General features: G+C 42.5%; 1 protein-coding gene across 10 annotated transcripts in view; it reads right to left on the reverse strand.

Annotated features, from left to right (window-relative positions):
* The window catches only part of LOC115150859 (inositol 1,4,5-trisphosphate receptor type 1), a 135928-nt gene that overhangs the window by 91786 nt on the left and 31470 nt on the right, over positions 1-12672 (reverse strand). For 8 of the 10 annotated variants that reach the window (XM_029694607.1, XM_029694608.1, XM_029694614.1 and 5 more), the window contains exons 4-12: positions 10365-10480; positions 9738-9824; positions 6288-6446; positions 4310-4408; positions 3157-3240; positions 2900-3046; positions 1084-1179; positions 771-815; positions 615-644 (exon numbers count right to left, since the gene is read on the reverse strand). In XM_029694607.1, the coding sequence (XP_029550467.1) occupies positions 615-644; positions 771-815; positions 1084-1179; positions 2900-3046; positions 3157-3240; positions 4310-4408; positions 6288-6446; positions 9738-9824; positions 10365-10480 (863 nt within the window). The remainder of the gene's footprint in view (positions 1-614; positions 645-770; positions 816-1083; positions 1180-2899; positions 3047-3156; positions 3241-4309; positions 4409-6287; positions 6447-9737; positions 9825-10364; positions 10481-12672) is intronic. The other 2 variants (XM_029694615.1, XM_029694610.1) reach the window with 1 other exon arrangement.

Raw genomic sequence — 12672 nt, forward strand, 5'->3', positions numbered from 1 at the left:
GGATGTTCCCCAATGATGGAAGGAGCCCCCCCCCCCCCCCAGTGAAAAAGTTTGGGAACCACTAATCTAGGCTAAGGGCTTATATAATAAGTGAGTTTTTATGAATGCAATTCAATAAGAAGGAAACTGAAACAAACTATGGAAAGACAGACAGACCCTGGATTCTACCCCAGAAGATCATGTTTCTTTGGCATATTCCCTCCATAGACACACTCCACACAGAGTAATCGATGGTGTTCTACTGCCATCTACGGTGGAGCTCCAGTACCATACACAGAGAATATGGTATGATGACATCCAGTGGAGATCTACTACAACTGCCAATGCCATTGAATTTGTAAACCTATTACAAGTGGACGCTCTCCTTTCAGAATATGCAGAAAAATCTTCAAAATGTGATGATGATAGAAAATGGTTTTCATAAGATCTACTCAAAACACACTACACACAAACAGTGGCTTGTATGGAGAGACCCGAATTAAGGAAGTCAGACCAAGATTTAGTTGAGTTCTCTTCAAGAGGGTGAATTCACTATTAAATGATGGTTAAAGAATCTCTCAATTCAGAGGATGAAGTATTTCAGAGGATGAAACACACCAGGACAGACACAGTACCTGGAAGTTAAAGGGAACAGAATCCACCACCTGGAAAGAAAAACAAGATCCAACACAGAGTTGAAAGTGTAGATCAGCAGCGGTAGATAGGGCAAGTCAGAGCAAACACAGCTCAGACATGAAACACAGACATAGAGTAGTCTCTGGTTGACTTACTGAGGACCTGGGCTCAGGACATTCTTCCTTATAGTCGGGGTTCACCTGAAAAGATATCAAGAACCAGAATGGGATACTTAACTCCAACATGTGAGGAAGCAAGAGGCAATACATAGTCCTCTTGTAAGTGAATAGAAAGTAGATCAGGTCCAACTTAATCAAGCCCCGTTGTTAAGACTTTCAGATCGCATACTGAAGCACTGCAAGATGATTGTACACATTATACTCCCAGGTATTAATCAATTCAGCCATGCAAGTGGTTGGTTGGTAGACTACCATGTAATATGACTACAGTAGGTGTGAGAGGACTCACCTCAGCAGCCAGGTATGATCCTGTCGCAAGGTGTTTGAACCGGAACAGGCTGTTCCAGTAGCCAGCCCCGCCCCGACAAGGGTCATGGTGGACCACCTGATAAAAGAAAGCAAAACCGGACAGCATGAGAAACAGCTATCTGGACTGATAACATACGAGTAAAAACATCTTATAAAGATACAGGACGACCCACATGGTTTCACATGTGTTCGCTCCCAGCTGCGCTTTGGTCCGCTTCCTTATCACCCGACGACGAGCGTTACACTATATCATATACATACATATACAAAGCATGGGGACACCCCTTCAAATTAGTGCACAGAGCCCTGACCTCAACCCCATTGAACACCGTTGGGATGAATTGGAGCGCCAACTGCGAGCCAGGCCTCATCGCCCAACATCAGTGCCCGACCTCACTATTGCTCGTGCCTAAATGGAAGCATGTCCCTGCAGCAATGTTCCAACATGTAGTGGAAAGCCTTCCCAGAAGAGTGGAGGCTGTTATAGCAGCAAAGGGGGGACCAACTCCAAATATGCCCATGATTTTGGAATGAGATGTTCAACAAGCAGTTGTCCACATTCTCTTGGTCATGTAGTGTAATTTGACCACATCAGTGCATTTTGTTATGATAATAATCCATATAAAGTACAGTAATTGTTAAATTAAAAGGCATGTGTGAAAGTGAAACCATTGTTGAAGTTAGTGGGAAACTGAATGCGAGATAGCTGATCTCGCTCTGTTTGACACGCTGCATTTCGCAGAGAGCACGTTTTTTGTGACAGGTGAGACCTTTTTACAGAAAGTACAGATTGGCATAATAGATATCGTTTTTTGCAAGGACCCTTTGTTTTTTGGCCACAGGCACACACCATCGCACAACAGCTTGCGGTCAAGAGGGGTTTCTTTGTAATGAATGGGTTCCCAAATACCAACGGAGCAATAAAAGCCCCATCCCAAAACGAGTTCAACTACGGAAAAGGCAACTCAATTAATGTGCTGGTGATAGGTTATGTGACGCGCAAAATACGCTGCTGAATGTGGTGGCAAGGTGGCCAGGTGCAACGCACGGCTCGTTCATCCTGCACAACAGCAATGTTGGCCTCTGCGCCTACAGGAGAGAGCTGTTGAGGATGGATGGCTTATTGGTGAGTGTTGCCTACTCATTTGAAGTATATTTGCCATTGCTAAAGCAACTTGAATGGTCCTAATGGTCCTCTCTTTGTAGCTACTGTTTGTTCAAATGTTTACTGGTCAAGCCACAACTGAGCGAGCCAAATAAAACCTTTTGGTTGTACTCAACCTCTGACTCTAACACCTTTATTTCAGTCTCGGAAAAGTTTTATGCTTCTTAGATTTTGTTGGTTGCACCATTGTATATCACGGTATGGCGTTGTTTATTTCCCACAGGCTTTAAAGTTATGATTTTGACCATATATGGTTAATTAGGGGTGTTTCGCAATGCAAATAGCCAAGGCTGTGCACGAGCACTGAGGCTGAGAACAATATTGGTATATATCACTGGAGATCTCCTACCGGTGTGTGTATGATGCTCGTATGATTGTTTGATAAATCACACTTTCTTTGCAAACGGACATTCTAAATTCTGTTCGTAAGTAGCATTTTAGAATAGTTTCTCTGCAAAATTGAGAAATTAGGCCCCAGGACTTATTCAGGGTAACTAGCTTTGGAACGACCTACAGAATGTCATGGCAATGCAAAGTTATCGTGTAACCATATCCTTAAATATCAGTGTCATATGTGATTGTGTACCATGAATTACACCATGTATCTAATATCTCATTGTCCTATGCTCACTTCCACTTCCCACAATGCCTTGCTGCTAGTGGCGGAGGTGGCGGACTGGCGTCCTGTAGTCCTGAGAAAGACGTACTCCTTCTTCTTGAAGTCGTCACATGTCAGGAACTTCTCCTGCTCTGCATGGAACAGCCGAACAACGTCACCCTGGCAACACAAACACAGACACCAGTCAGTAAAATGAGGGCAGGAGAGCCATCTACCCTGTTTCTGTTATTGTGTCCAATACATTTCAATCAACTAATCAGAGTACCTACCCCTTTAAGAATAGTCTCCTTGTTGTCACTCCATTTCATGAACAAAACTACTTTCCAACTTGTGTTGCAGTTTACAGAGTTCACCTGAAAAACAAAATGATAAGCATGTGTGAGTTGTATCAGGAAAGACCTGGTTTAATTCTCAGTTATACAGTTGGGATAGACTTGTATTCACATCATCAAGTTTGTCTTAAAAAAGCGACATCAAAACAAATGAGCCTGCGCCTTTTTGTGCATGTGGGTTTGTTCAGGCTTGCAGGATTGGAGAAGCTCAGTAATTATGCACTACGTGTATAAAACATTAGGAGCACCTGCTCTTTCCATGACAGATTAACCAGGTGAAGCCAGGTGAAAGCTATGATCCTTTATTGATGTCACTTGTAAAATCTACTTCCATCAGTGTAGATGACGGTGAGGAGACGGGTTAAAGAAGGATTTATAATCCTTGGACATGGATTGTGTGTGTGTGCTATGTGAATTGACAAGACAAAATATTTAAGTTCCTTTGAACGGAGTATGGTAGTAGGTGCCAGGAGCACTGTTTTGAGTGCGTCAAGAACTGTAACGCTGCTGGGTTTTCAAGCTCAACAGTTTCCCGTGTGTATGAAGAATGGTCCACCACCCAAAGGACATCCAGCCAACTTGACATAACTGTTGGAAGCATTAGAGTCAACATGGGCCAGCATCCCTGTGGAACGCTTTCGACACCTTGTAGAGTCCACGCCCTGACGAATTGAGGCTGTTCTGAGGGCAAAAGGGGGTGCAACTCAATATTAGGAAGGTGTTTCTAATGTTTCGTACACTGTCCTTTAGCGCTGTCATTTGTCTTTATGGCTGTTGAGCTTTAAGAATGGTGTATGGACTAGCATAAACAACCATCACTTCATTAATTCAAGACAATCTGGCCGTTTTACACTTCATTCTTCACATATAGCAAGGATGATTAGTACACAACAAAAATAAAACAGGAACTAATGAATGCGTTTCCTCATCTTTGAGAGGACAGAATGAACAATAACAAAGCACAGTTCTCAGTATAGTTAAAACCTGCACTACTCGAGGAAGTAAAATGTGCAGGGGCACCTTGGTTAATAAAACAATAGAGACTTTCCCAATATGGATTCTGTTCCACAAGATGAAACATGTACTCTACCTCATTGCATCCTGGGTTGTCCACCAGCTGATGGCTGCTGGCGTGAAGGGGCTGTCCAGCGTTCACAGGGTTAAGGACCACCTTGTCTCCAATCACCACCTAGACAGACCAGGGAGCAATCAATAGCATTATTATACACGCACAGTATAATCAACTACACAGAATATCACAGCCACACATGTACACACAGAGACATGGACACAGAGACACAACAAACAGAGAAACAGTCTGATTGTGTGTCATTGAGTATTTTACATGCACACTAATAATTCAATATTAATATTTATTTATTTATTTATTAATTCAATATTAAACTGATTATGGCAGTAGGCTGATTATGCAATATTCATATAAACACCTTACTCTACTTATCCGAATTGGCGTGAGGTCAAAATCTAAGTAAGTATACGCTGATTAAAACACCTGCTTTTCTGAGTATTATTTTGAAATTATTAGGACATGTAAACACCTTAAAAATCTGTGTTCCAGCGGTGTATTTTAGCTGCGCATGTGCTCGCACCAGTCGAGAGCCTCCTCCTTTTGCGCAAGTGAAGTGAGTTCAGAACAACTGAATGTACGCATCTTAGAGGTAGTAGTCTTCACTTAAAAACTTTATATGTCCCAACTCAGAATCAAATATGCTTCCCAAAAATAACATGTTCCCTGTGGTAGAACGTTAATATTGATTGCCGATTTCCTGCATTTTCAGAGTGCCATCAGGTAGACGGATTTCAGATGCGTCCATGTAAAACAGGATTATTTAGCAAAATCGTTCTTCTTGCAAAGCATGTAAACGTTTTAAACAAACTATTATATTAAATATGTATCCACAATAATCACTTTATTGTGTGCATGTAACTGCCATCAATATCATATATATGATCATGTAGAAAACCACTGATAGCACGTGTACATCCATCAGGGTTCTCCAGAGTGTGCTGATCTACAGAGGCCCCGGCAGAGCTGCTACACACGGCAGCTCTGGCACACGCACACAGGGAGGGGTCAGATTAGTTTAGAGCAGAGGGAAGGTGCCCTTCAAGATAACCAGAAGCTCTCCACTTCTGGCAACAGTTGATTGCACAATGAAAGAGAACAGCTGTGGTCTTATAACAGCCAGGTGAAATCCTGCTGCCGCACGGGATGTCACGCCACACAGGTCTGAGATGTCTGAGAACTACCATAATAATTCATATTCATTCCTGTCAACATCCACTATCCTCTTAATGTATATAACTAGTGCTTGGTGCTATGTAACACCAGGCAAATAATGATAACATATTGGTTGACTTGTTCACATCAGACCATGTTGGCTACCAAACACTAGGTGGCCACACTGGACCATCTCATCAGCACAGGAGTCATTCCAGAAATACCCTAATGGCTAAAGCTAATGATGATGGACTTACCTACGGTAGCCTTCTTGCAATTGAACTAGTACACACCCTGAAGCCATCACAATGTCAAAATAGGTAATGATATATTCATGTATTTGTACAACTTGTCAATTCTATACACCCCTGATTCTATTTATAAAGCAGATAAGCTTAAGCGGTATCAAGCGTTAACAGAGAAGTGCTGTCCGAGAGATCCCTGTGGGAAGGATTTTTCCTGTGGCCACTGACGCCAGGAGCTTTAAGAATCTTGTGTGCCAGACTCATCATGTGAACTTTCAGTGAGATCTTTACATGTTAAGCTCTTAATCACTCTTTATCTAGATGCCTGACAATACAACTTTTACCAGCTAGCCTGAATGGTTAAATGTTAAAATGCTAGGCATATCCACCAATTAAGAAATTGAAACCTGAAGAGAACAATACCGATAGCTAAGAATCAGAACAATCAATGAGCATCACGTCTTGCTCTTGAGAGGAAAGGCTGTTGTCTGGGCTTTACCATTGTTCTATAGAGAGACATGACAAGACTTCCTATCTGACCTTTGACCCACACTACAGCCAACCCTGGGCTAGACACTCACACTGTCTCCCAGGGAGCGCAGTTTGTAGAAGGGCTGAATGTAAAACCAGGAGCCCTCGTTGCCTGCAGAGTCCAGCGTCACCCTCATAGCATTCTTCTCCAACAGGGCAGGGAGTCGCTTATTCACCGTCAGGTACTTATTGCTTTTCAAGTGCAACAGCTGAAAGAGTGGCAAACAACAGACACAGTTATAAACTCATACATGCATGGAAACATAATAAATGTACAGATGCATGTCACAGTCTGAGTCTATCATGGAGTATATCTACAAGGAGAGTTGGAGTTAGATATCAAATATTGGCACAGTGGCCCTTCCTAGATATCCCCAAAGGAATGGCCCCTTTTCTCCCCTGGATTATTATTATTAATATATATAAGCATAATCCAAGGCACTTGTTCAGATATAAACTCAGCAAAAAAAGAAGTGTCCCTTTTTCAGGACCCTGTCTTTCAAAGATAATTCATAAAAATCCAAATAACTTCACAGATCTTCATTGTAAAGGTTTAAACACTGTTTCCCATGCTTGTTCAATGAACCATAAATAATTAATGAACATGCACCTGTGGAATGGTCGTTAAGACACTAACAGCTTACATACGGTAGGTAATTAAGGTCACAGTTATGAAAACTTAGGACACTAAAGAGGCTTTTCTACTGACTTTGAAAAACTTCAAAAGAAAGATGCCCAGGGTCCCTGCTCATCTGCATGAACGTGCCTTAGGCATGCTACAAGGAGGCATGAGGACTGCAGATGTGGCCAGGGCAATAAATTGCAATGTCCGTACTGTGAGACACCTAAGACAGCGCTACAGGGAGATAGGACGGACAGCTGATCATCCTCGCAGTGGCAGACTACGTGTAACAACACCTGCACAGGATCGGTACATCTGAACATCACACCTGCAGGACAGGTACAGGATGGTGACAACAACTGCCCGAGTTACACCAGGAACGCACAGTCCATCCATCAGTGCTCAGACTGTCTGCAATAGGCTGAGAGAGGCTGGACTGAAGGCTTGTAGGCCTGTTGTAAGGCAGGTCCTCACCAGACATCACCGGCAACAACGTCGCCTATGGGCACATGCCCACCGTCGCTGGACCAGACAGGACAGGCAAAAAGTGCTCTTCACTGATGAGTCGCAGTTTTGTCTCACCAGGGGTGATGGTCGGATTCACGTTTATCGTTGAAGGAATGAGCGTTACACCGAGGCCTGTACTCTGGAATGGGATCGACTTGGAGATGGAGGGTCAGTCATGGTCTGGGGTAGTGTTTCACAGCTTGTTGTCATTGCAGGCAATCTCAACGCTGTGCGTTACAGGGAAGAATTCCTCCTCCCTCATGTGGTACCCTTCCTGCAAGCTCATCCTGACATGATCCTCCAGCATGACAATGTCACCAGCCATACTGCTCGTTCTGTGCGTGATTTCCTGCAAGACAGGAATGTCAGTGTTCTGCCATGGCCAGCGAAGAGCCCGGATCTCAATCCCATTGAGCACATCTGGGACCTGTTGGATTGGAGGGTGAGGGCTAGGGCCATTCCCCCCAGAAATGTCCGGGAACTTGCAGATGCCTTGGTGGAAGAGCGGGGTAACATCTCACAGCAAGAACTGGCAAATCTGGTGCAGTCCATGAGGAGGAGATGCACTGCAGTACTTAATGCAGCTGGTGGCCACACCAAATTCTGACTGTTACTTTGATTTTGACCCCCCCTTTTTTCAGGGACACATTATTCAATTTCTGTTAGTCACATGTCAGTGGAACTTGTTCAGTTTATGTCTCAGTTGTTGAATCTTGCTATGTTCATACAAATATTTACACATGTTAAGTTTGCTGTAAATAAATGCAGTTAACAGTGAGAGGACGTTTCTTTTTTTTGCTGAGTTTATTTCTCATGACCTTCTTTGCTCCATAATTTCAACCAAGAAATAAATCAGGCATGTTTACTCTATTGACCTCAACCAGCCTCGCCGTCTCAAACAGGTATTCTCCATCTGCATTGCTTGCTGTTTGGGGTTTTAGGCTGGGTTTCTGTATAGCACTTTGTGACATCGGCTGATGTAAAAAAGGGCTTTGTAAATACATTTGATTGGTACTGTGAGACTTAACCTTAACCAACCTTTCTGATTGTGGTTGTTTGTTTTGAGGGAGAAAGCAGGGACTGAAAAAAACTAGTAGTTCAAAATGTCTCAGACAATTACAGATATATGCGTTTACAATGCATTCTCTCAAGTGTTGTAGCTACCCACTTACTAGTGTAGTAAGACTGTGTTAAATATTAAACACTGGCAGAGGAGCACAGCTGTACCCTACTGCCCTCAATACCTTTCCTGTCATCACACCCCTAAAACACATAAACCCCATAGGCCTACTGTACAACTTCCTCAAATACAGTTCTGAAAGCATGAGCACCATTTTTCAGGAGATAGCTATCCTAAAATATATGCAGGTGTTTTGCCTTTTTAGATGATAGATATCGCTAATACAATGGGTCTGTCACTTGACACCAACTGACATAGGGGAGAGTTGAGTAAGTTGAGCCATTTTTACATTTGGCGTCACACCTTCAAGGAAAAATGTTTATTCTTTCTAACAAAGATATCTCCATATATTTTAGGATGTTGTGTATCCCCCCAAAAAAAATCTGAATTCATGTGAACATTACAGTTTTCAACACAATCGTTTTTTTTGTATATTAATAATTTTAAGCATCTTTTAACACAGGCTTAACACCTAACTTTTAACATATTCCAGGCCCTGTTCTTACCTCATATCCCAGCTATAATGCCTTGCATTACACCTGGGAAGAAAACACTTCAATTTGCTGAACTTCCATTGGCTCAACTTACCCCAAGGCAAACATTTTGACTATATTAGCCCCCACAGCTACAAGGATACACTTTCATGCTAGGTTTAGGAACTCATATTGAAGCTTATAGAGACCCCAACTGATGAATAGAAAAATATAAATAAATATATACTTTGGTTTAGATACAAGCATCATTAAACCTCTAACACAATACATTCATTTGACTTGGTGAAAATACATTTTTGGGACCAAACATGCTTTCCACTTTTCCCATGTGGTTTCTTCCTTCACAGACTCCACAAAATTATGACCTCTTCCTAAATATTTGGTCAAATTATTGGTTTTCTGTATGGACCTCAACTTAACACTTTGACGCAACTTACCCCACTCTCCCCTACTATAGAGCACATCTACTTCTAGTGTTCTATTAAACCGGTTTCCCTGTGACCTGATAATCTCACTTCGGTGTAGTAAACTTTCACTGGTCAAATATGCAGAGGATGATAAGGCCTGGATGATAATTGTCTGCATTAATGGCTTTCTGCTCCAGGCTCTTCCCTAACCTTAATGACACTGTCATGGTATAGCTATACCAAACTCAATCTCCTTGTTACCACATTACCCTTACTCTTCCCGGTCATACCTGAATGACATTTCCGTATTGGATTACAGTTCCTAGCAGCTTTCGATTCTCAGATTCATTCTGTTTCTTCTCCAGATCAGCAGCATGCTGAAACATAGGGATAACATATTATGTCAGACAATACAATAGCCACAAACGAAAGCGAAATCTCAACAGACCGATTGTCGGTCTGCACAGTTCGGGGCCGGTTGTTCGCTGTTCATTCGCTTGCTGTCTACGCGGTGTGTTTAAATGGGACCGCCCACCGTTGGTGATTGCCGTCATTTTCACTTGTTTCTACATGTAGAATCGGTTTGCACTTGGTATGCAAATTACGGCCAGTACTCTGTTCAGAGGTGCAAAGTACTCTCGGGCCGGAGACGCTCGACAATCCTACCGGTCTGTCCATGCCTTTAGATTTAGTGCTCCAAAAACACATTAAGAATAAGATGCAGTACTTTATGAAATACCGATCTGGGTATTATGGCGTGTAATAAAAGTGGAGAGTGTCTCACTTATAATGATTTTCTCGACCTCAACAACACAGCACCGCATGCAGATTAGAACCAGAAAAGAACCAGAAAGCAGAATGGGGAGCAGTTGTGTTAGAGAACAATGAATAGAAACCAGTGGGATGAGGGTACTCACGTGGAGTTTGTTCAGTAGTACTGTGTCAGTGGTGCTGTTTCCCCCTGGTTTTGCTGCCTTCCAGAACTGTTTCTGTGCAGAGTACCTGTTCATGGGGCACAGCTTGAAAAGGCAGTCTGGAATGAAGAACAGAGAAGGAGAGTCAGAGAACAGATGTGCTGATTTATCATCAAATCCATAACATTGAGTGCATGATGAATAAAGTGGTGGGAATAGTTACCAAAAGGGCGAGGAGTAATTGGTTGTCAGTATAACAAGAACATGAATATCTCTAAATCAATACAACAGGATGATGGTGAGTCCTGACAGAAAAGCCTAGTTCCTCCTCCAGTCCCCGAGGCTGGCTACCGGCAAGGCACAATGGGGGACCTGATTATCTGTGACAGGTGTACACAATTGCCGTTCCAGTGAGCACCAAGCGCCACCACAAAACTCGTCCAACGAACGCCACAGTACAGGGATTAGCTGTCATGGGATGCATGGTGGGGGAGAGGGGAGAGCGGGATGGATAAGCACAGGAGGAGGTGAAGAGAAGAGAGCCAGGGACAATAGGAGAGACGGATAGGTAAATGAGCGAGGGAGAGGAAGTGGGTTTATGGAGTGAAGAAGACCATGTTAGGGGAATTAGGATAGGAGGACAGAATTGGGAGGGGTGTAAGCAAATGATACAAAGTACGAAGGAAGGGTTGTGTTTTTTCTTTTTTTAAACAACAGTTGACAAACTGTGCAGGAAATGGCAGGGTACAGTATGACACAACCCACAGTGCAAACATTGAGGAACAGACAGGAATCAACATAAAACAGGCCATTGAAATGCTTAAAACAATGCTGCTTTAGATCAAATAAATGGAAGTTTAGACAGCAGGCCCACTGTACCAAATAATATAATAATGTACTACTATATACAATACTTAGTACAGAATTTTCACAGTCACATTAAATACAGCATACTCTGCCAGACTGTGACGATCCAATGATAAAAGACTCAACAGGTGACATTCTTCAAATACCATCGCCTTCTCCTTTCATCCATGTTACCACAGCTCTCTGAGAAGTGTATGACTACAATCAGAGACAGTCTATCACTGACAGGAATGAGTCGTCCTAGCAGCGGGTAATATTTCCTAGAGAAACACACCTAAGTGTCAGACATGTCACCAAAGCAATTACTGTTGCAATGTACCAATCCCACATCAGAGAGGAAGAAGTGAGGTTTAAAATGCTGGGTTAAAGCTCCATGGAAACCAGTCCTTTTAAATAGCTTAACAGGGCTATTAATACTCAACAGGGATCTTAGGATTTAGCCAGGTACACTTTCCCTCTGTTCAGTGCTCAGGCACACAGAGTCTTGCATGGAGTCTCAGTCCTGTTGCTGTGGCTACCTGGAGGAGTGATGAGGCCTGTGAGAGGCTGGAGAGGTGGGGTGAAGAGGAGTACACTGCTCCATCCCAAACCAACCTTGAAGCCCCATGAGGAAACTTAGGCAAATAAGGTTGCAACATGCTGATGCCATAGCGCTTGGTCATGTCATCACTTGAGGTCATCTCTTGAATTTCCCTCAATAGACTCTGCTATAATTCAAATGCAAAGCCTGTAAAACACTGCAAGAGAATGCTATCCTCTCACTGTGCAGCGGGAACTGTAGCCATGACTGATAGGACTTTCAGAACCGCACAAGAGCTCCATTGTTCTACATCCATATCCATTACTGACCAATCTCAGAGTAATTTCTCTGGAATCCCAATAACTCTGGAACCTTGAAATTTGCAATAGACACCCACAATACACTAGAACTTCAGTTCCAGAAGGAACTTCTGACTTTTAACAAAGTAGTTCACTACCAGCACAGTATTCACTTCATGCATTCAACGTAGGCTGAATTTTTTGTTCTGGGCCCAGTTTCCCCAAAATCATTTTAAGGCTAAATACATTTTTTGAACCTTCAGAGCAGCACCACTAAATCTCAAAACTGTCTTTGAAATGGTTACAAACACTCAAGAATAAAAAGATGAATGAAAACTGAGATGACTGCAAATAAAATATAAATACAGTTTTGGCTACATAGGCCTATATACAGTTTTTTGATCATATTGAAATACATTTAATGTTCAATCAATTGAGTTCTATTTTGCTTATTGTATGCTACTGTCTGTAATTTTTCCCTCAATATATTTCATGATGTGTAACAACATGTGGGCAATGATGTGCCAAATCTGTGATTTAGTGCATCATTATAGGGTAAGCATTAGAATAAGCAACATAGTTTGCAGCCAGCCAAATAGGCAATAATATCTTTCTAAGAGCTGAT

This window comes from Salmo trutta, chromosome 16, assembly GCF_901001165.1.
Source record: "Salmo trutta chromosome 16, fSalTru1.1, whole genome shotgun sequence".
NCBI classification, from domain to species: domain Eukaryota; kingdom Metazoa; phylum Chordata; class Actinopteri; order Salmoniformes; family Salmonidae; genus Salmo; species Salmo trutta.